Genomic DNA, 24,562 nt, shown 5'->3' on the forward strand with positions numbered 1-24,562 from the left:
ACATCTAATTATGAGGTTTTTTGCAGGGCAAAGAAGCGGGAAAAAAACTCATTAATTTGGCTCAACCCAAGTCCTTGACTCAACCCAAGTTCTTGAGTCAACCCAAGTCCTTGACTCAACTCAAGTCCTTGACTCAACTCAAGTCCTTGACTCAGCTCAAGCCCTTGACTCAGCCTGAGCCCTTGACTCAGCTCAAGCCCTTGACTCAACTGCCAAAGAGTGTTTTGCTAGATGAGCTTGATGTTAAGAGAAAATCATCAACAGCTTTAGCACCTGTAGAAGGACCGGGGAGGAAGGTAAATAATACATATTCCTACAGATGTTATTCAAGAGAGATAAAATGATCTTGGGAAAAGGGGAAGGGGAAGTTTGGTTTTGAATACTGCTGTCAGATGGTTCTTCAATATCTGTTCATTTCTCTACCATTAGCTTTGCTGTTTTAAGTTTACCTGTCTTACAGGTGATTTTTTTTTGTTCTTTATTAATTTTTTTTAAGATGTAGGTTCTGAGTAGTATTAACAGCTAACAGAATGTTAAGGTCTTATCGTGTATGGATTAAAAAAAGAATCTGTATTTAAAGATAAATTGAAGAAAAGGTAGTTCAGTTCTGGAATAAGAAGCTTTTCATTATTTGGGAAATTTATATCCTGAAAGAATTTGGTTTAGGCTAGAGTCCTGTTCTGGTCATATGTCAAAAACTGAAGCTGAACTGCTTTAGAAAATCTAGGTATTTGAAAATCTAGGTATTTGAAAACCACTTCAAGACTTCTTCATAACAACTCTGACAATGGATCAAATCAATAATGAAAAGGTAACAGTTATTTTAGCTGGAAATGGGAAAACCAGACATGCTACATTGGACATATCAAGGGATCATTCATGGCTGAGTTGGCATTGCCAACTCAGAACATAACAGGGAACCTGTGCAACCACATAAGCACAGATATGTCATGAGAATCAGGAGTAAATCACACTTTGGCCACTGCTTTTATTCCACAACATTATGGTAGTGGAGAGCAGAATATAGAAAAAGGTACCGTGAAATACCCCCAAAATCTGAAATCACAGTGTGAATTGCATAGATAAGCTTACATTTTTACCCTTAAGTGGACCTTTTTACTTTTGCTCATACCTATTAAAAAAAAAAAAAAAAAAAAAAAAAAAAAGTGAGTTGAGCAAGGCAGTACATCCCTGGTATACATTTAAACCCTCAAAAAGAGAGCTTAATAAACAATAAGCCCTTCTGCAAGCCCCTTCCTACAATAGGAAGGTGATAGAAGTTCTTACTGCATCATGATATGACAAATTTGCTCCAAACTTCTCATGCCATAAGATAAAAAACAGGCCAAATAAAAGTGCAGTTCTCATCCTGTTTTGGAAAGGCAACCTATTATTTACATGCCATCTGAACTGTGGTTGTTTTCTTTAAAAGCAGTATTTTATCCTTAGAAAAGAAAAGGATGGCATCTCCAGTTGATCTGCCTCTAGCGGTAGCAGCATTCTGCTGGAGAGGGCAGGCAGAAGGAGCTGTGAGGCTCATGAGACCTTCAGTGAAAGGACATAAGCTAGAAACAGCTTTTCTTATATGTATTTCCTCTCCACCCCACAAATCAGTTGCTGGTTTGAGTTTATGTCAAACAGAGTAATCATAGTCCAAGGGGAGGACTAAGGGTGTAGCACAGAGATAAAATTAAGTCCTTGATAGCACAAATGATATTTGGGAGAGTAAAGATCTGCTGCTTTGCTTTTGAAGAAGAAAGGAGAGAGAATAACGCTCAGACTAGGGATGAAGAATAAATATAAACATTGTATATGTCAAACTTGCTTAAATCATGGTGTTTTGAGATTTACTTATTTACAGGAATACTCTTTTTCCCATTATTCCAATATTGTAATTTTTAAAAAATCTTCTTAATATTTGTAATTAGCCAGTAATAGAAATATAACATAAACAAGTTTTTTATCTTACTGTTGAAATGGATCAGAAGCTACAGTGATGTGACCTGAAGGCTGATGGTTTTTGATGGTTCTTGCAGGCTTCCTGGTCCTATTCCAAGTACATAGAAGCCTTGGAGCAGGAAAGAATACTCATCAAAAGGCAAGAAGATCTGCAGAAAACCTCATCATCATCACTCCCTGCAGGTTATTAACCAAGCTCTGTAGTTGAGCAGGACAGGCTTAGAGCATAGGTGTACTTGTGTCCTTGCAGTACAAGGACTTTGCTTGCTCTTCTTCGGAGTTGTGTACAGAAACCTCTGGCTGTCTTTTGCTGTCTGTAGGGGAGTTGCTCTCTGGGCTGTACTCATGAGTGGTATATTTTCTAAGAAAGAAAAAGTAAAAGTTGTAGGGTGTCTTTGCACTGCCTTTACAACACAGGTCCTGCTGCAGAGAGGAATAAAGCCATTTCTTCATTCTGCAGTGATGTGGCAATTGCATACACATTTCACCTCCCTGGCTTCTTGTGCTTCATCAGCTAACTTTCAAGCAGATACTGAAACCTCTTTCTCACAGTCTGTCAGTATGTTTTTGGACGCATTGCTTCATCCTTGTTTCAGCTGTGAATATCCTTGTAGGTCTTTGCCAAGGATATTATGACCTGTTTGTTTATTCATTTAAAACATCCATTTAGTAGTAGCAATAGCACTATGTAATATTCACTTCCTTCAGTTTCACATAATTTTAATTTTTTTTCCAAATGCAGGTTATTTGTCTATGTCCTCCCGGAAACCTGAAAGTTTTGTAAAAGCCACCATTCCTACAAAGCCTAAATTCTGAATCTTCCCAAGAAGCAGGAAGTGAGTACCAGACTGACAACAAGTGTGCTTTGAAATAATGAATTCTTAAAAGCCAGTTTTCCTGCTGCCAGTGCTGATGCTCATTAGTAGCAAGTTATCCTGCTCCAAATCATGTTTAACTGAAGCTGTACAGCCTCCATATGAAAACAAGCTTATTTTTCATGTCAGCCATGGTTAGCGGATCTAATGTTGACCAGATGGAATTTTGTTGCAAAATGGCAGTCTCCGAAATTAGGTTATCTAAGCTTTCCAGTTAAGATTTTTTAAATAGGAATATGAGATGACTGGAGAAGTCTCAGACCCTCTGAAGTTACTGTCAAGAACCTGACACAGAACTAGCAATAGATCACCTCTGCCAAAGCCAATTAAATATTAGACTGAGAGAAAGAAGTGGGACAGCAAAAAAAAAAAAAAATTGATAAAGACAGAAAACCAGATTTTGCTTCAAGGCTTAAAATCCTAGAAGGAAGAATCCTCTAGAGGTTTTTTTTTTAGTCTTTTTAAGCCAATGTTGAAATTAGGTGGACTTAAAAATGTTAATAGGACTTGGAATATCGCTGCTTTCCTTCTCTGCTCCTCCTTCCTCTTCTAATTCTGTACTTGGCACTGCTATGTTAGGCAACTTGGTGTCCTGCCCTCACTAGTCTTCCTAAAATTTCAAGTGTCTGAAAATAATCTTCCTGTGGCAGCATTTTCTGAAAATGACTTCACAGAAAACTGCAGCATTCCTTGGCCTTCCCTCCCATTCTCTTTCTGCCCTCTTACCATGTTCTACAGTTGCAGTTAAAGTAATCCATCCACCTGGGGCCTCCTGCACCTCGCAGGTGTGCCTGTATTCCACACACCTTTGCCTTCTCACCGCTGTTCTGCTCCCTGTGGAGTCCTGGTGCAGGGCCTCTGCTCCTGCTCTGTGGCTGGGAAGCCTCCAGCTGGGCCCACAGGGCACCTGCCCCCCTTGCTGCAGCCCAGCCCAGCCCAGCCCAGCCAGCCCTGGCTATTCCAGACCGGAGAGCTGCATTCCTGCCAGGCACCAGGCTGTGGTAGAGACTAACACAATGAGAAAGTTGAGGTCCTGTGAGGTCCCTCCCACCAGGCTCGGTTGCAGCCCACTCTCTAATGCCTCTGGAAATTTGCCTGCCAGCTATCCTATAGTGATCTGACCACTCTGCTGGTAGGGTGAGACAGCTACACAAGGCCATGAATGCTTTTGATGGGGCATCTTCCCTCCACTGTGTAACAGAGCAGGTCACACCTGGTCTGTTGGGGATAGGTGGCAAGGCTGGCAGCAGGAGGTCTGTGAGAAAGGCCAGGGCTGCCATGTGCTAGGCACAGCCAGTCCCAGTTTCTTCCAAGGACCCATCACAGGACGTGGCTGATCCCTCAGCCAAGATGGGGGCACCTTGGGGAAACACATTTCAGAAAGAGCAAAGAAAGCCAGAGAGTGGAGGAAGAAATAAAAGGAGTGATAAAGAACAAAGGGAACACCAAGGGCAGAGGTGAAGGTGTAAGAGGAAGAGGTTAAGGAGAAAGTTGAGGAAGAGGAGTAGGCACTCTGTGGTGGAGCAGATATTCCCTGCAGCCTGTGGAGGATTGATGTTGCAGCAGAGGAAAATAGTGAGTAGGAAGAAGGAACTTCCCAGTGCCTCACCAAAGGGACAGAGTGCAACCAGTGATGGTTACAAGGAGGGGAGGAGAGGTGCTTGGAGTGAACTTGAACCTGGGAAACATGGAGGAAAAGTGTTTTCTCTAAGTGTGTATATGTTCTTGTTTTCTTTCCCTCTGTCTCCCACTACCTGAATTAGTAATGACTTACTCTAATTTGCAATAAATTTATTTTCCCAATTTGAGCTGATGCATTAATTGAAGAACTGTTCTGATTATTCCAACTGGCTGAACACAGCAATGACATTTTGTTACCTTTTCAGGCACATCAAAATCTCTCTGAGGAGAGAATGCAGAGACATTCAATGGAGGTGGCCAGGAGACACAAATGTAATGTGCTTGCAAGGTTTGTTCTTACAATTCCAGAGCAAAGATGATGACTTGTAATATTATTAAGAACCAGGAGATCAAGGCTAGAAAATAAACATGTTCCAGTGTGTTCTGTTTCAACCTGATTGTGACACTGGCTCTTGTGTTTATAATTTAATAATACACCTTGAGGCTCAAATTGCAGTGGGATTCCATCGAAGTATGCATGGTGCAAACTACTAGGTAGTCTCCACCTTAAACATCTTATAATCAAGCCCAGTTCTTCAGTGCCTGATCTAATGAATAAGTAAAACACTGCCTTGAACTGACTGCCCTGAAGCAGGGTGTTTTGGCACACTGTGCTCTCACTATGCAATTCACACAGCTTCTGTTCATCAAGGATAACTCATGAGGTCTCTGAGTTATTATAGAGGCAGATGTTCTTGTTGTTTCCTCCCAGTTCAGTCTGATTCCTGTTTCAAAGTTCACCTTCTGTCTCATTTCTGAGTTTTGATCCACAAGAAAGGATTAAAATCTCTCAGGACACAGATGGGATTGGGACCTTATATACAATATCATTAGTCCCAAGACATTAGTCAACAGAGGGTTGCTCTTGCATAGCTCTCCCTACTTCTAAGAAGTTTCTAAGGTGCTGCATTCCAAAAGACTTGGGGCACAGTAGATGTGGGGACTGAGGACCAAGGCTTAATTGAGAAATTAAAAGGGGGCAGGGGAAGAATTAACTACTAGGCAAGAGACAGGATGATACTAGACCTCTCCACATTCTTCAGACCTCTTTAAAAACCAGTGCCCAGCCACAAAGCTGTTGGCTCCACTCTCCCCCACATGTGTGTAACGCATGTAAAAGAAAGGCTGATCAGCAAGCTCCAGTGAGCCGTTCCCAAGGATTAGCCCTGAGTTAGGGATGGGACTGTCTCCTGCTGGAGACAGGCTGGCAGGGAAGAAATACACTTTCTTTTATGGATGTAGTTGTCCTGATCATATATTCTTACAGGAGAAGCAAGGGAGATCATGGGTTCATTTCCTGCTTTGCCCATGGTTCAGAGTTTGCTTCATGCTTGTCTGCACTCGTTCTGTGTTTGAGTTACCTGAAAAATATGTTTTTGGTGGAAGGTACAAGGGAGTAAAACATAAAATTCTTTCCCTGCTTTTAATGTTTTCCTAAATTTCACAAATGCAGTAAACTTTAATGTTCAATACATCTGAGGAGGTTGGAATGCAGCATCTTGTACTGAGCAAAGCACATGTGGTGTCGTGTGGCCTACCACTCATTAATGTGAAAGGCAAAGAATCATGAAGTGCCATAAATGCCGTGATGTATGTCACCCTAAAAAGCACATGGAAGGCCACCTTCTACTGCTGTGGTCAGTACAGTGCACGCAACCAAATGCTGGAGCATGGCAGGCTGTTTGTGTTGCTGTATTCTTGCCTTCATGGAATTTTGAGGCAGTTAAGTAATGTGCAGACATTGCTTATTTTATACTTGTAGTTCTGACAAGAGTAATATTCGGATTACTTAAAAAATTAAAAATATTATCCAGATATTTGTTACAAATGCTAAAACTCCTTGTGAATGTTCCAGCCTTGCCAACTAGTGAACAACAATTTACCAGCAAATTTACCTCATGCAAAAAAGACTGTCCCAGACAGTTGTGTTCATTAACACTATACATGTTAATGAAACTTAAAAAGAAGTACTTAATTTGTGAATAGAATTTTTCAAACTGGCCCTGTTCACACCAAGTGCTGCAAACTGAAGTTTACTCTCAATCTAGTTTGCTGTTCTGTCTCTGTGGCAGCTGAAACATCTGGGTGTATGTAGACACACGTGCACTGTTTTACTGCCAAGGCCATGTCTTCAGGACACAGTGAGAAGGGTCACATGTATCAGCAATGCTAGAGCTACATGGCATATCATCATTTTCATTTTATGTGTCAATTTTAAAGAAATACTGGGCAATTGAACAGAGAATACATTAAGAGACAGGGACCCTTAAATTTCTGGGTTACTGGATCTAATCTAATGCAATGGCAGATACCCTAGAATTGCTATTTTGTGATACACCAGAAATGGAATAGTGGTTTAAGTCTCATTCCAAGGGACCAGTTCCAGCAGGGAGTCTGAGTACTGACTAAACATTATTACTCTGAATGGTGATTCTGTATAACTTCAGAACACTTGTACTGCTATTGTCTTTTTGTCTTACTCTTGAGATCTGTTCTTTCTCAGGTTGCTGATTTACCACCTATGTGAACTCAGCAGTTTTAAAGAGCTAGAAAAGTTTTTCTCAACAACCCCAGCACCTCTCCCTTCAGACAATTAAAATTTATTCCTTGTTTATTTTGAGTACTTATACTTTGTGACACTCAGAAGTCTCTACAGCAGAACAACAGTTCTCTGGGAAATTTGCTGTTACAGACAATAAAACCAATTCTCTTTTCCAGAAACTTGCAAACCTAGAAAACTTCTGGATAGATGTATGCTAGTAGTGTTAAAATACACAATGCAATCATACTCATTCAGGCTTACTTTTGATGTTTACTCCCAATTAATGGACTATAATAATAGAACTATTATTTTGGATTTTTAAAGATGTAATTTAAATTCATAAATATTTACATTAAGATGCTATTACTGTGTATTTCACTTTTTTCTTATCAGACCTGACATATTTATTAAAGCAATTTATAATTTTTGAGAGTGTAGTCCCGAAATTGCTCATTCAAATACTTTTGCCATCAACACAAGTTCTGATTTTGTGCTTCAGAAGGGGCTTTATACATTTTGCTTTGATTTCTCTTCTGCTGCATGACATAAAATATCAGACCATGAGATAAATTCCTGAAACTACATAGTGCTGCATTATGTTACTACGGTGCACACTTCTGTCAGTTTACAGGAGTGGTAGTAGCCATGACCAGACCACTTAAAAGGGGCAAAATGCTTTTTCCTTTGAGTCTGTGCAAGGCTGCTCTGCCATTGCCTCTGTACTCCTCATGATCCCTTTTTAATGGCTATTTCTTAAAGTCCTGTTAATGGGGAGCTGTCTTGGACCACTAACTGTGGTTTCATTTGACTCCTTCAAGGTGTGAAAATCTGGTTTTTAGTCATGAGATATTGAGATCAGCAATGGGGAGAGGTGTTTTGCAGATACCGTAGTGGTGGAGCAGACCCAGTTTCTCTTACTATACAGTATGGGATGGCCAAGGCCAGACTGATTTGTGCCACACCTTCTACATCATTTACATGAGAAAAATAATTGTGATTCACTTTGCAAACATGTTTGACTTAAAAAAGAGAAACCTGCAGCAATGAAATCTGCAGATAAAAGCATCAATGAACTGGATATTTACATCTATTTGGGCCCCTTGGTTCCTGCTGTTGAGAGCACTGAAAAATGGCAGGTGCTCCTTCATTGCTCCTTCTGTGCCTTTAGCCCAGTTCAGTGTTCCAGGTACATTTTCCGTCCTCTACTTCTTGTATGCTTGTGAAATGGCCAGCCCCGGTCCCAGCTAACACCATTGTTGTAGTCAGAAATGTTGATTTAGCATGTGTAAAAAGGACTGAAGAGAGAACAGATGTTCCAAAGTTCTGTCCCAAACTCAGAAAAGAAAACCCTTTAATTATTTATGTTTCTAATGTTAAATGCTGAGTCTAAGTGATCACTGTGAAGCTGCATGTGGCCAGTTAAACTGCAGTAATTTGGCTTAAATTTGACCTATTTAAACTGTCCCATTACATTCAACTGGTGATTTTTGTTACTACCTTTTTATAGAAATGTTTTTAGCCAGACATTGTGAATCATGTCTGAATACAGCTAAGATGGGGTTAACTAGTATTTTTTTAAGCTTATGGAACATTGTTGGTTTTAATACATTCAATAGTTGCTGTAAAAATGTTAGGGAAAGACAGGTTTGAACAAAAATTTTAGCTCTGGATCTGTACTTACAATTCACACCCACCTAATTTTGAGCACTCCCAGGATTTCAGGGAGTTATAATTCACATCTGTGTTTCTAACTCCTTCATGCATGGTTGTCTGAATCTGCACTTTTGGAACAGGTCCATGTGTAATAGGCTAAATTGTAGTTCCCAAATCAGAAGCCACATGGTACTGCTACATAGTTTTCTTTTATTTTCTCCTCTTATAATGTAGCCTTCAAAAAAAGGTTCTGTTAGTGCAGCAAATGGGATCATTACAAAACACCAAAGTCTACACTTTCTACTGACCTGCCATAGAACTCACACATATTTATTTCTACCAATGATTTAGTAAAGCATTTGCACAATGACCACAGTGGACACTCCTGTGTCAAGTAATTATTTATCAGAGCACTGGAGCAGATTTGAATTATGCAGGACTCACTAAGCTGTCCTAGTACGGTAAGGATACTTAAAGTAGAGATGAGAGTCTCTTGTTTTTAATATTCATAGAGTCAAGCTAATTTTTATGTCAAGCACAGGCTGTATTTACTTGGATTTTCCTCTATTTCTCTACTAATTAAAATATTTTAGTTTCATGGTAACATATGTGAAAGTGTTGACAACAGCTTTGCTCAATCCACATGTTAATTATGTATTTGCTCAGAGTATGCTGATGAACTGTGTGCACTTCTCACGTTAAGATTTCATTTCATGTCAAAGGAAAAATGGGAATGTAGTAAGTGGATTTGTGCTTTTAATTTTAGATACTTCTTTTTGCTCTCAAACTATCTTGTACGATTCCTCTGCACCACATGCATTTGAAAATATTTTGTTGGCAAGAAGTTAAAGAAGAAAGTAATACTTGCTTCTCAGAATAGGATTTCTGAACAAAGCAAAGCAATTTTGCCATTAATGAGACAGTTAAATTAAACAAATGACACGGCAAGCAAGAAAAAGACCACAGCATCACACTCAAGGAATGCACAGGCACACAATGGCTTATGCAATATTCCCCATCTGACTAAGTGAGTAAATACAGAGATTTCCCTGGAATTATTCACTACAATAGGCCATGGTGACTATAGCTCAGTAAATGCAACCAACAAGCTAATAGCATTCTTAGTAGTTTTCATCCATAGACAACTCAATGGATTCCATCCCAGCTGCAAGACCCAACCCAGCACTGGGTTTGTAAACCCCAGACTCTGATTGGCTTGCATACCACTCCTGAAAATGGTACTTTGGGAATTGAATCTATCACATCTCTAGAATAATTTACACCCTTGCTGTTTTGTATGTGCATATGTGTGTATATGTGCATATATGTATATATTTATATATATATATATATATATATATATATACCCACAGAGTCCAACAAATGCATAAAATTACCTTCTTTGGTAAACTCTTTAACCGTCATAATTGCATAGGGCTTAAGTTTGGTGTATATATATAATTTTTTTTCTAATACAATATTTCAACCATTTTCCTCAGTGTTATTTTTTTTTTTAATTAAAGTCTTTGTTTCGTTACAATGTTTGTGTCTGTAGTCACTTGCATTTGAGAAACAGAGCCATTACACTTGCTTTGTTGAGGAATATGGCTCCTTCCAGAGGTCTGCATGGCTGCTGAAAAAAAAAAATAAATGAATTTTTGGGGAGTTCTTCTAGAAAGCATATGCAGGAAAAAAATTAACTTTTGCTCTGTTTCTTCTCCCAAATGAGAAAGTAATTAACAGCATGTGTTGGGCTATTCGCTAAAGACTACAATAAATTATTTACTATTTTCAAGCTAATGAAGTGAGTACTTGATCTAAAAAAGGAGAGTGTGTATGATTATGTTCATTTTCCAGTTATGACTTTCAAGTTCAAAGATCATCTTAACTCCTGGCTGCCTGATCCTGTAATTTGCTGAATGTATTGAAACTCGTTCTCTTAATTCATGTCTCCAGAGATGCTCAGCACCTGGCAATAGTAGGCCTTCAGAAAGCTGTCCAAAGGAAAAAAAAAACAGTGAATTTTTTTTTGAGTGAAACACCAGAAGAGCACAGCTTTGTCACTGGAGTTCTACATGAAAGTGTATTAAAAAAATAACAAACCAAAACAAAGAAATACATAGTTTTAGTTGGGCTTGCCAGGGTAATGTAGTACTAATCAAAGATTGTGTTCTGGGACAACAGTTAAGCATTGCCCAGAGAGCTTTTGGTATCCTTATTGTGATCAGAGGGGCTCTTAAAACAGATAAGGTATGCACATCTGCCAGGAATGACTAAGTATGTTCAGACCCATACTGAGGCAGGGGAGTGAGTAGATGAACCCTTGAGGGACTCATGTTCTCTGAATCCATATTCAGGTTGTTCTGAAGGCAAAAGCTTAGCCTCTGCTAAGGAATCTTACGAGAGTCAAGGGCTGTGACACTTCATTTGCTCTGCACCCGAAACTCCCACTGAAGCCAATTATTCAATCTAGTTTAACAAAGACCACAGCTTCTCTGGCTGTGCAATTGTTGGTAACCATCAACAAACTGATTCATCTACAATTGGGCCAAATGTTACAAAATCTGTTTCTGAGTTCTTGTTTGTACCTCCATCATAAGATTACACCAAAATTAAAGCATGCAGTACTTGAACTAACTTCAAAGGCTGAGCTTGCACTTCTAGCTAGTTCAGCCTTTTTATTGGTTCATGTTTTCCATTTGGCTTCAACATCCTGTTCCTTACTGATGCCCTTCTAGAGTTTCATTTACAAATATTATGTCCCTGGTTAGTGAGCCATGCTAATTAATACTGTGGTGGGGACTATGGATTATAGAAATCTCATGCCTCCTGCTTGGAAAAACACGGCGATTTTTCCAGACGTTTACATGTAATGCTGTATTGAACATGGCCAAATTTGTTTCAGGAAAATGTATCCTGAACTCATTTAACCAAAATATATTTAAGGTTGCTTATACTGTTATCTATTGCCAGTTTTGTTAATCATGAAGCTCAAAAGTTTTAATGCAGTAGAAAACTGAGACCCATAATTTCCTAATTAGATTATTTCAAACAAAACAGTAAAGTTAAAACAGGCTGGTTTAAGTATAGATATTTTTTAAAGTTTATGCCAATAACAAGTTAAAAAAACAAGAACAGATGATTTGGCTTCTTTCTAGAAACCTCACGTATCTGACCATGCCTCACCTTTCAAACCTGGGACCATAATCTGAGATGGATTTTAGCTCGTCTGCAGATTTTGTAGTCAGAAACTCCCTGACTCTGGGGACTTAAAGTATTTCCAGGGTTATGATTATAAAGAAAATCTATTATATTTGTAATACCATCATATATCAAACAGAAATTATGAAGCATTTGCAAAACATAGCAATCCTAAATTGGTAGATTCTTCCAATAACAAAATAAAGCAATGGCATTTCTTTAGGAAGAATATTTGACTGGACCAGGTAACGTCATTGGAACCAATGAATAAATTTTCAGGCTCACAATTAGTTCACCAGATCATAAGGAGGTCAAGAAACACATAATCTCTGGGGTACTTTTATTTTACTTTTGGTTTTTAATTGTGTTAATGAACTCTCTTTTCATAAATGGACATGATTTGATTGATGCGACAGCACGATGGTGATACAAGTCACAACAATTCTGAGACACCCTTCACTCCTTCTGGACTCTAATTTCAGGCACAGAAATGAAAAGTTGCCAACATCTCATAACACTTACCATGTCATCACCTCACTGTGAATTAAAACAGACTAAAATGAGATGTTCAGAAATCTATGAGTCAAAAGTCTAAAAATTGCCACAGGAACCAATTGCAAAGTGATCTTTATATATAACCTGGGTCAATCTTTTTCTGTCAGAATGAACTCTATATTGTACTAGGTAAATTGAATAAACAGCAAAGATATCCCTAGGCTAAATCCTACTGTTGCAAATTTTGAGATGTCACCCTTGCAGGGTGCTGGCCCCTGCCTGAGCAAGGCCCCTTCTCCTCTCTGTGCAGCTCACTCCTCCAAGGGGAGCAGGCTGGACCAAGAGCTGCCCAAGCAAGTACCTTGACCCTAACCAAGGAAGGTGCAAGTGTAATGCCTTGTGGAGAATGAGTCTGATCTATTTGAAGGAGGCTTTCCTACTTCACAGCCCCTCTTTTACACCCACAGGGAAGTTGGTCTGTCATTTTCTGTGAGAATTAGTCCCTTGAGAAAAATTACACCTGTGTCAACAAGCAGCAGGCCATCTCCTGCTCTCCTGGAGGTCTGATGTTCAGTGGTCACATCTGGGAAAAACAGAAGCTAGCAAAGGGTCTGGCCTAAACTCTATTAATGTAGAAGGAACACTCCTTGTTTCAATGGCTTTGGATTACTGAAGGGTACCATGTGAATCTTCTGCTCAGACTTAGAGCAACACATCCACAGTCAAGGAGAGGAGCACTGGCAAAGGTACCAGGTGCATGTAGGGACTCACCAGGATTGCTGGGCACATCATGCAAGCGTTGTCCACCATACAACAGTTTCTGTATGGTAGATGATGTTTGCAGCTGGAAAATTTTGCCTTGTGTGAAACTAAACCATGTCACACCAGATGAACCAAAGGGTGCTTTGAACAGGAGTGTGAAAACTTGGTCTTTTGTCCTCACGTTGTGGTTCCTGCTTTAATTTTTTAAGGGAGTAACTCTGCTCCTGTGCTGTTCTTACTGTGGACACTTTCTGGAGCTGGATGCAGACTAAGAATGTTTGTGGCCCATGTTGGGTGGGCTGTCTCTGAGATGGGCCAGTAGAGACTGAGTTACATGTAACAATTTTATGTGCGGACTGGTTAAATTTTAGATTGGAGAAGTTGCCTGTGAAGGTGGTTCAACATACTCCTGGAAAAACAAGGATGAGGAATGAGAAAACTTTCTCAGAGTAAGGCACCTCTACTCAAATGCAGAGGAGTTAAGGAACAGTATAAAAATGTTTCTTTGATGACTTTATTTCCATTGCAGACAAGCTACATAACATTTAAAACCACAAAAGACAGAAGAATCTTGGCACCGTTTAAAGGGCTTTGAGCAAGGAACAGGGGCTGGAAAGAGGTGTTTCTTGTGGGTGTGGTTTTGTTTTTTCTAAGAAATCAGATGATAATGTAGAACATAATGGCAATGAACAACGAAGTTACACTTGCCTGAGTTAAACTTCTAGGTAAGCATGACACATATAGAATTCTATTTGTTTAAAACCCCAATTTATCTAACCAAGGGTCTCCTGTTGCTGAAACAGTGTATTTGTTTCAGATAGACCCCCAAACCTGGAGGACTTCAGAGGGGGAACAATTAATGCAGAACCAAAATCCAGAAAACAAAGTGTCACATGAATGTTAATGTCACAGCTCTGAAACCTGGTGTGTTTTCTGCTTCTGGGCCTGAATAGGCACATTAGCCATGTCTTGACTGCAAGTTGGGAACTTGGGAAATAGCTCCTTTTTTAAGAGGATAACTCACAATGGTACCAAACACAGGATCATTTGCATAATTATTTCACTATTTCATGTGCATTCAATATACCAAAATCTGTCTCTTTACAAATGGAATAAAACTTAAGAAATCACTTTTTTTGAGATTCTACTATTTCAGAAACTTGCATAAAATCAACAAAGGCTTGTGAAATCCCTGTCTGCTCCATTTATTGTGATTTGAAATTTTCTGCTTTGTTTATACTGCTCTTTTGGAAGTACAAAGATATTTTTCTTCCCCCTACTAATTTTGACTTTTTCCATTTAGGAATCATTGATTCACCCTCATTTTTTCATGCAGCTGCCATTCCAATTCTGTTTAAAAAACTTGTTGTGACACTGTATCTTTGTTCCACAGCACCATTGGTTCATGCAGACACAGCTGTGGCAAGAGAGTATTTGATCAGTTAATTTCTGGCACAGAAAGGGGAGGATGAGCCCAAATGTATTCATTTTCATATGTGGCACATAGCATTGTTTACCTTTTGTTTCTTTTGTGATGGGTAGATTTTTATGTTAAACTATTTGGGCTGCATCTGGCTCAGGGGATTGCTGATGTCCCATGTGTTCTTTTTCCAGTAGATTTTTGGTTCTAATTTGATCCAAATTATGATTATCTAAAGACTTTTCGTAGCATATGCAAAATCACTTGATTGTCACAGTCCTGTTCTTAGCTGGCGTCAGTCCCGACCACAGAAAGTACAGTCCTGAGTATCACAGCTGGTACTGTTTGTGGAAAAGACAAGGATTCACTGACTACATTTTCTCTCACTAAAGTCAGAAGTAAATTTTACTTTCAGTTCCAGTGGAGCACAAGCACGAAATGATTTAGCATTAATGCCTTCCTTGATTCTTCAAAAGAGTGAAGGAAGTGAAGAGTGAAGGGAGTGATCCTTTTCAAGAACACAGTAGAGAAGTGTGAACTGCTGCTGGCTCTACAGTATTTTGGAGAGAAAAAAAAAAGGACTGGAGATTCTACTTCAATAGCTGTGACATCTTTTGAGTGAACAATCCTAATATTTGTGTCCCAAAGACACTGGAACAGGTGTCAGGACCCCCAGGGAGGGGGTGGACTGGGAAGGAAACAACTGCTCTTGTCTCTGTATCTCTGTATATGCCTTCCTGTTTTCAGGAGGTTTATTTACTTTCCTGCATTTGGATGCACGGGGTCCAAACACTCAGGTACAAACCACACTTAGCCCTGTAACCCATTCAGAAACTGGTGTGACAGGAAACCACTCTGTGCATTGACCTAAAGGAGCTGTTTGTCTCTGCTCTCCTTCCACAGCTCTTGCTCTAATGCGTTCTCCATCCTTTTTTTTATCTCTTATTTGCACAGTCCTGAAGTGCCCTTTACACAGAACAATAAGGAGTTGGCTGTATATTCCACAGTAATGACATCAAAGGATGATAACAATTAGCACTTCATTTAGCAACTTAACTATAACACAGAGATGCCTAGCCAGCAGTATCTCAGGCACATGGAGAAACTGGCCACACAGAAAAGAATTTAATGACCTGGCCAGCCATGAAGGAAGCTATTGAAAACAGCAAACAAGATTTTTTTTTATTTACAGACCTAGTTCCATCCACCAAAATATTCTGTCTCCACAAGACTGGTGTTTACAGGAAAATTACTCATATCTTATCTGTGATGACAGTAGCCCTGAAACCTGCCTTGATTTTATTCCAATTACTTTTGTATTGTCTTTTTCATGAAGGCAAGTTCAGTAAGAAATTTCTTTCTTATATCTAATGTAAACCTGCCATCTTTCAGTTTAAAGCCATTACCCCATCTTGTCACTATATGTCCAATGTAAAAGTCTCTCTCCAGATTTCTTGTAAGCTCCCTTTAGGCACTGTAAGATCTTTTCAGATTCTTCTCTTCTCTAGGCTGAACAACCCCAACTTCTCTCCAAAGACAAGGAGGTGTTCCAGCCCTCTAATCATCTTTGTCGGCCTCCTCTGGGCTCACTCCAACAGGTCCATGTCTTTCTTGTGCTGGGGCTCCAGAGCTGGATGCAGTGCTCCAGAGCTGGGCACAGCACTCCAGGTGGGGTCTCACCAAAGCAGAGTACGAGGGCAAAATCATCTCGCTCAACCTGCTGGCCATTCTGCTTTTGATGCAGCCCGGGATGTGGTTGGTTTTCTGGGCTCTGAGCACACATTGCTGCCTCATGGGGAGCTTCTTATCCATCAACACCTGCAAGTGTCCCTTCTTATTCCCTGCCCAGCCTGTACTCATGTTTGGGTTTGCCCCAGCCCAGGTGCAGGATCTGGCACTTGGCCTTGCTGAACTTCATGAGGTTTGCACAGCCTCACCTCTCAAGCCTGTCCAGATCCCTCTGGATGGCATCCCTTTCCATCCAGCTTGCTGACCACACCACACATCTTGGAGTGGACAGTGCTGAGGGTGCACGTGATCCCACTGCCCATGCCACCAACAAAGACACTAAACAATGCTGGTCCTAAGACTGACCCCTGAGGAGCACCACTTGTGCTCTACACTGGAACATTGAGCTCTTGACCACAACTCTTTGAGTGCAATCATCCAGCCAATTCCTTTGTTCCTCATTCACCAAGTGGTTCATCCACCAAATCCACACCTCTCTAGTTTAGAGACATGGATGCCATGCAGGACTGTGTCAAATGCTTTGCACAAGACCAAGGGGGTGACATCAGTCACTCATCCCTCACACACCACTGCTGTGACCCTGTTCTAAGAGGCCACCAAATTTGCACAATTTGCCCTCGGCGATACATCTTGCCATTCTTTCTGCATGACATCATTAACATTTGGGGTTTTTGTGTTAGTTCACATGGGAAAAACTCTTAGACAGATATTCTTCATTTTAGTCTCAACTATTGTAACAAACTTTTCTTCAGTTTGAGAGAATGTTGTCCAAATTGCATCTATTCAAACTGCTATTGCAAAGAACATTCTTCCAGCTTGTAGCCACAGCTGTATGATTTCCCTCTGAAATTTTCTACTGACACTTATTTCTTCTTAATTCCATCGTTAAAAAAGCAACTGCTCTTCAGTTTTAAGGGTCCATCTCTCTCATTTGATGTCAGGATCTGCTGGCTTTGGCAAGGGAGAGAAAGGCATGAATGAATGCCTCACTGCACAGGAGGGACTTGTTTTTTCAAGCCAAGAATTTATAGCACTTGGTGAAAATCTCACAGAGACTCCCCAGGAATACAAATGACAATTCCACGTGCAGGTGGTGATTAAGTGGAAGTCACGGGCAAAGCATATGTTCCTCATTTTCAAGCAAGGAACAAAATGTCTAAGGGACATCTAGAAAGGATTACAAATGGCTTAATTTCTTTCTAGGCTTGGCCAATAATTCCTGGCAAACTCTCTGTATAAAGGCCTGAGCCCCTCAGCCTAGAAATGTCACCGTTCAAGTGGGCGACTTGATTTTCTCCCATGGCTCTCAATAGAATCACAAAATGGTTTGAGCTGGAAGGAATCTTAAAGATAGGAAAAGGGACCTGAACATGAGGCAGTGTGTGTCCAGGTTGCCAAGAAGACAAGTGGCATCCGGGCCTGCATCAGAAAAGGTGTGGCCAGCAGGACCAGGGCAGGGCGCTGTACTCGGCACCGGTGAGGCCACACCTGCCAACAGTTCTGGGCCCCTCATTCAGGAAGGGCACTGAGGAGCTGGAGGAGTCCAGGGAAGGGCAGCGGAGCTGGGGAAGGCTCTGGAGCCCAAGCCCTGAGCGGAGCAGCTGATGGGGCTGGGGGTGCTCGGCCTGGAGCAAAGGAGGCTCGGCCGGGACCTGAGCGCTCTGCAGAGCCCTGAGAGGAGCCTGAGGCCAGAGGGGTCGGGCTCTTCTCACAGGTAACAAGAACAAGGGACAGCACAAGAAGACATCGCCCCAGGCTGTGCCAGGGGTGGTTGGGGTTGGACATTAGGAGGAATTTCTTCACAGCAAAGATGACTGAACAAACACTGGAATGTGGAGGTGGTGTTGCGTCGTCCCTGGGGCTGTTTAAGGAAAGACTGCACTTGGCACTCTGTGCCGGGTCTGGTTGGCGCGGTGCTGTTCGCTCCCGGGCTGGACTCGATGCTCTGGAGCCTTTTCCAATGCAATCCATCCGGCGGTTTGCTCCCACACGCACCGCGCACTGCGCCCGGCCGGGTTTGACCCGCGCCGCCCGCCGTACGCCGCCGCCGCCGCGCATGCGGAGTAGCGGTGCCGCAGCGGGAGCGAGGCCGGCGGCGCGGAAGGACCTTGGTGCGGAGCGAGGTGAGGCCGCCCCCGCTCCCGCCGCGGCTCCCGCCGCTCCCCCTCCCTCCCCTCATTCCCCTCACTTCCCTCCTCATCCCCATCCCCAGGGCTGCCAGCCGCCGCTCCCCGCTTGGCCGTGGCCCTGCGGCAGCCCCGTGACCTCTGCGCGTCCCTGAGGGTGGCGGAGCCGGGCCCAGCCGTGGCGGCTGCAGCGCGGGGCTGGGGCGCCCTGGGCGCGGGACGCGGTGCGGGGCTGGTCCCAGCCTGTCCCCGGTACTGCTGAGAATGTCTTCTGACATAAACAGCAGGACAGCAGGCCTGGGAGGGGAAGAGCCTGCGGGGAGCGCAGCATTAGTGTGAACAACGAAGGCCAGCCTTGATTCCACAAATACTGGGTGTAAGGAGTGCAAGAACTTAAACTAGAATCGTGTCACAAATAGGTTGGCTTGAATTTTGTCCCTTAAATGTTCTCATTGGAAGGTCAAACGCACAGGACCACTGTTGCTTATATTGTGAAGACGATTCTTGCACAATACAAAAAGAATGACCTCTCTGTAGTACCAGAAATTGTGTTAAGCAGAGCTTCTCCCACAGTTCTCTTATTTCTTTTTTCTTTCAGGAAATCCAGTCACCATGTCGGCTGCACTGTTGCCAAAGCCCCAGATGCGGGGCCTTTTGGCCAGGAGGATGAAGTTTCACCTCATTGGGGCATTTGTGGTGTCTATGGGATCTGCACTTTTGTTCAAGGTGGGCTCTGTGGTCATTTGGTTATAAACTGGGCTCATTGGAATATTTAAAGAATTCATAATATTTTTCTGTTAAGATTGGGTTGAGCTGTTCATCAGAAAGGTTTAGTAATGTATTTTTGTAAGCATCTTTCCAAAGCACAAATAAATCTTCCTAATCTTCATTTGCAGAAATGATGTGACTAAGCTGATGTTTCATGCTGTGTGCTCAAGGTCACGCAATTCCTGACAACTGGACCTTGAGTCTCCCAAAATGCTCTTGGCCATTCACAGCTGATGCACGTTTACCCAAGATCCTTTGTGCTTTGGTGTGCCACAGTTTCTGAGACTTGGGAGAGTTGTCCAAGTCTTATTTTATTTCTTGATTGACTTCAGGCAACTTGCTCTAAAGCAATTTGGAAAACTCATCCTTCACACGGAAGATATCAGTGTGGGAAAACCTAATGTGGTCTTTCTGTGCTGCTCTGGAGGTGTTGTGTGGAAATGGAGCATTATGTTTCCAGAAAAACACCCTTACAGGTTTGATTTCTGATAAAGATCAGAGCAGTTCTTTATTAAATAATTCTTGGATCTCATACACAAAGCAAACAACACAGTGTGAATTCTTGTGGAAGAGCTGGATCTTGGTTTTCCCCTGTAACTCATGCATATATATTGGCAGCATTTGAGTGCTCAGGAAGTTGTTGACAAAAGTGACAAGAGATGAAGTTAATTTCAGGTTTTTCACAACTTCTCGGAGCCACAAATGCCTGTCAGAAACAATGAGCTCACACATGTACTTAACACATCTGTTGAGAGGTAGACAAGCTTGTTTGTGGTCAGACTTAGAAAATAATTTTTTAGCAGTCTCTGTGTCAGTGCCTTTTTGGCACCCCCGTGTTAACACACTGGTAAGGTGGCAGACCAGACTTAGAACAGTAACATGGATCTCAGCAGCCATTGACTTTGTTTCACGTCACATGCTGTTGTACAAATCCACTTCAGAATTTTTTTCAAGCATTTGGGAGCTTTTTGAGTGTATCCCTGTCCTTCAGGTGAATGGGTGTCCAAGAAATGGGAATTGTGGCTTTTTATGTTGGTGACCTGTAAGAGTGGCTTGGCAGTCTTGTAAAATTGTACCAGATGTAGTTGACTTACAGTGTAGCTCAAATGGAGCCCTTCAGTGTAGGATGCCATTTTATCTGGAGTTTGAGTTTTGCAGAGGCACAAAACTTGCCATAATGATATGTTTTGTGTATAAATCCATTAGCAGGGAGGGTGTTGGACACTGGCATCAATACAGATGGAGTGGTTTTGGATTTTGAAAGTATGATGTGCTACCTTTTTTAAGGTTTTCATTCAGACATTTGTTCTCCTGACCAGTGATCAGGTAGCCTGACCTGTGGGTTTTAACAGGAACAAAGGAATGTTTAATAATTTGAGCTAAAGGCCTTTTAGATTAATATCTACTGATAGACATTATGGAACTAACAGAAAAAAAAACTGTTCATAAAGCTTTGCAAACTTTGATTTTCTGTGTGTTGCTTTCCAGTTTGCAGTTGCTGAACCCAGGGAAAAAGCTTATGCAGATTTCTACAGAAACTATGATCCCATGAAGGACTTTGAAGCCATGAAAGCAGCTGGTGTGCTTGAGAGTGCACCATCCAAGAAGTGTTGGTAAGCTGCACCTGCAGGTAATGAGCCTCACTGCATTGCAACAGGAGTGAGATGATTTCAGTGACATGGTGTGCTTCTCCTTGGAGGGATCTTCCTTTCTTTTTTTCAAATTGAAAGGGTTTTGCAAAGAAAAAGGATACAAATTGCACGTAAGAGACCTGGGTAATAAAAATGTGGAGAAACAGGAGAACTGGGCTCTGGGGAATAAAGGCAGGCTAGAAGCTCCTGAGTACCTTCTGTGTCATTTGTTTCAGTTGTGGGTACAGGAGACAGAGTGATGATGCCAGGCCTTTGCCCTCCTCACATAACCATGGAGAGGAGACAAAGCTCTAATGTTAAACTCCAAGACTTGCCTGGTTCCACACTTATGTTCATGCTGTCACATCTTGAACTGCTTAACTTGGGCCTGTCTGTATCTTCTGCTTGCATACTTGTGGTGGTACAGCGAGGGAGAAAATGGAGAGGCTGATTCTCTCTCGTAGCACACATCTTAATGTAAGAAACAGAGACAGCTTCTGCATATCACTTTGTATTTTGAAATTGGTGAGAGAGGGAAATACATCTGTATACGCCTATATATATATATACATTTTTTAAAAATCACAGTGGCATACAGCTCTGTGTTCTAATAATCACATTTTTGCCATATTGTATGAAGCTTGAATAGAACGTTTTTCACAATACTCTTTTTTTTAAGCACTTGACACTGCCTTTTTTAGGAAAACTACCCAGATTTGTTCTCCCTTGCTAGTAACACCAGGAAAAAGTCTTGATTTCAGCTGTGTTGTGGTTATTAATAACTGCACTCACTGAGCTGCACAAGCTGATGTGACAACTCAATAGAGTTCCTCCCCCTTTCTTGGTGCAAATTTTTTACATTGAGTTCTCTGCTTCTCCTAAAATGACTTCAGACTAATCTAGAATGATAGTTTTTCATTCTTTTGGAATGTTTTCATATTGTGATCATTACGTGATAATCTGTGGCTTTAATTATCCTGGCCAGCTGGATTTTCTCAGCTTGTTTGCATGAACAATCAAGATTGAATAAAAGATTTGTACTTAACACTGTGAACACTGAATTCTGTTCTATGACAATCTGGAACTATCCGGCTTCTGCTTAGCACAATTTCTTAAAAAAGTTCAGAGCTCCATGTCTTCTAAAAAATTATCAAAAAAGGCAAAAAGTCCTTGTGTCAGTCTCAGCTTTTGACAGTGGGTTGTTTTTTTGTTTTTGTTTTGTGAGAGTGGGATACTGCTGTTCTTTAGCCATGACTGCAACAAATCTAAATAATGAAATTATAAATTTACCTAGTTTAAATCTTGGTAATTCTGCTTCTGATTCAGTCCTCTGGCTGTCTTATAGTCACTTTTAAACTTCTTTAGATACTGGAATTGCATCCTTTAGTCAGGTGGCCTTCATCAGTGAATTCTGAAGGGCCATCTGGTGGTAAAATAATTTCAAACAAACATTGTCAACAAGGATGCATGTTGAACATTTAATTCAAATCATGAGCAGGATTTATTTCTGTACAAATAGAGCTCCACTCTCAGCCTGTGTTCCCATTGGCAGCTTTAAAAAAAATTGCACATCGTGTGCACCTGTTAAAATTAAATGTTTCCTAAACAATTTTTCCATTTCTTAATTGTACTGACTCAAAAGAAAACACGGGAGGGAAATAGTCTTTTGCGATTTTGTTTGAATTGATGATGTTTCTTATTCCTTAGCCTGTTTATAAAAGAACAGATATTTTTTCACTCTTTCATAGTAGAAAGAGGTTGGGTTTTTTTGTGCCTGCACATGAATACAAAAGTAGAAGAAGGGGAAAACAATGCCAGTGTTTCAAATGTTCTGTAAAGGCTGTAAAAAAAGGACAAGTACCCAGAACAGATGGAAGACATTTTTGTTTGCCTCAGAAGTTTAAATTTTAGCTATTTTGAATTTTTAGCCATTTTTGGTGTAGTTACCTAAAGGATATAGTGATCATGCACAGTCTGCATCTCCCAGTTTACTGCAGTATGTCCTGTATGTGGCAGTAAATCCAGTGGCTTAACCTCACTGAGCACTCTCTGTGGAACCAGTCCTTAGCCCCAGAATTGAGGATGGGGTTGGGTGGGCAGGAAGGAGTTCATTAGTTATGGTGGGAGCATGGCACTCTACACCAAGTTTGTTCCTGCTGGGCATGGAGGCATTTTGGCACCTCCCTGTGAATTCACACTTCTCCATCTGCTTGGATGTCCACAGACTCTGGTGGTGATACTGACAGTGGAAATTGAGGTATAAGTGTGAGGAGTATCTGGCATCTGCTGTGTGCTCAGCCATGGGATGAATGGGGAAGCTCAGAGTTTGGTGCTAACCACTTTCAAGACTCTTGTCATGGAACACAGCTGGTCTTGGATTGTGTTCAGTATAATGGGGAGAAGCAATTTGAATTTGGTTTTCTTCCTTCCTTGGTAGGCTGCCTGCACCACTTGTTTCCTCTCTGGCTCCTCTCCGAAAGCTGCATTCCTTTCTCCTGCAGACCCTCAGCAAGACTGATTCAGTTACCAGTGCAGCATATATAGTGAATCTGATGTGCTGTGCAGTGTTGTTCCAGCTCTTGATTTGTTCCATGTTTCTCTTCTGTTTGCCACATGAAGGGTGTGTGAAACTTCAAGCTCAGGAAATAACGGGGAATTCCTCTAGACTAAACTACCGCATAAACATTTCTCTGCTGCTTTGCATTTGTGCATACTGATATGTTCACTTAGAGCATGAAGTTTGTCCATCATAACTTAATGGGCTTTTTTTATCTTGCAGATTCCTTGCATTTCAAGAAGACTTGATGATTGAACCTTGTTTGTTCACTGAAGTGTAAAGTGCAATGCGCCACAGTGCATGGCACACTAATGCAGCTCAATAAATAAAATACATATGTCAGTGACATTTAGTTCTCTTCATTAATGTAGAAATACTTAAAGGCTCAGGGTGGGTGGAAGGAGGGGTGGAAAGTCTTCAGAACTTGCCCAAGATGACAAAGTCTGTCTTTCCTCCAGTAATTATTTGCATCTCTCTTTTGGCCAAATTCCACATTTGATAGCACAGTATATGCCTAAGCAGTGACAACTAGTTTGTCCCAGCTGTTTATGGGAATGTGTGAGAGGACAGATGTTGCAGGAAGGGAGAGGATGGATTTCTGGAGGGGTCTGTGTTACCTCTGGCTTCACAAGGTGAGCTGACCTTGAGATGAAAGAATTTGGCTAGAAATTCTGGAAATACATCAGGCAACCTTTTTGTCTTTTTCTGCTGTCACCGCTGTATTGTCTTCCTTACATCAGCAAGACTTACAGACTCTGCAAATGCCCATTCTTACACATGGTATATTAGTTACTCTAATTGGAAAATTACTCCAAACTGCAGGCATGTTCCCATCTAATTGATGTACAAGAGGGAAGGGGGTACAGGCAGACAAAGTAAATATTGTATTATGGTAATAAAAATCTTGGCGTGCTGCTTTTAGACATGTATCATCTTTTTAATATCTGGAAGTAGTCAGCTAAGCATAGTTTGGATCCCTGCTACATTCTGTGTAGTCTGAGGCACGATGCTCTGTCTTGGGCCATGATAACCTGTCAGTGAGAACAGGCTTTGTCATTGCCTCTTGCTCAGGATGAAGAAGGTACTAGAACTGCAGCTTTTGTTTGCTAAATGTGGATACTTAAGAGAGCAGGCAAGAGCTGAC

At 41.3% G+C, this 24,562-nt stretch overlaps 2 protein-coding genes across 5 annotated transcripts in view; both read left to right on the plus strand.

Moving 5' to 3' along the window:
* RGS22 (regulator of G protein signaling 22) overlaps positions 1-4,907 on the plus strand; it is a 60,227-nt gene extending 55,320 nt beyond the window's left edge. For both annotated transcript variants that reach the window (XM_063171780.1, XM_063171789.1), the window contains 4 exons: positions 27-296; positions 2,037-2,142; positions 2,702-2,795; positions 4,721-4,907. In XM_063171780.1, the coding sequence (XP_063027850.1) occupies positions 27-296; positions 2,037-2,142; positions 2,702-2,775 (450 nt within the window). In that variant the 3' untranslated portion in view covers positions 2,776-2,795; positions 4,721-4,907. The remainder of the gene's footprint in view (positions 1-26; positions 297-2,036; positions 2,143-2,701; positions 2,796-4,720) is intronic.
* A 13,475-nt stretch (positions 4,908-18,382) lies between these two features.
* The window catches only part of LOC134426653 (cytochrome c oxidase subunit 6C), a 475,168-nt gene continuing 468,988 nt past the window's right edge, over positions 18,383-24,562 (plus strand). Inside the window, exons 1-4 of one of the 3 annotated variants that reach the window (XM_063171855.1) lie at positions 18,383-18,459; positions 19,061-19,188; positions 20,719-20,860; positions 23,641-23,764. In XM_063171855.1, the coding sequence (XP_063027925.1) occupies positions 18,393-18,459; positions 19,061-19,188; positions 20,719-20,847 (324 nt within the window). In that variant the 5' untranslated portion in view covers positions 18,383-18,392 and the 3' untranslated portion in view covers positions 20,848-20,860; positions 23,641-23,764. Of the gene's footprint in view, positions 18,460-19,060; positions 19,189-20,718; positions 20,861-23,640; positions 23,765-24,562 lie in introns of those variants that run through there. The other 2 variants (XM_063171863.1, XM_063171871.1) reach the window with 2 other exon arrangements.

Source organism: Melospiza melodia, chromosome 1 (assembly GCF_035770615.1).
Source record: "Melospiza melodia melodia isolate bMelMel2 chromosome 1, bMelMel2.pri, whole genome shotgun sequence".
Taxonomy (NCBI): domain Eukaryota; kingdom Metazoa; phylum Chordata; class Aves; order Passeriformes; family Passerellidae; genus Melospiza; species Melospiza melodia.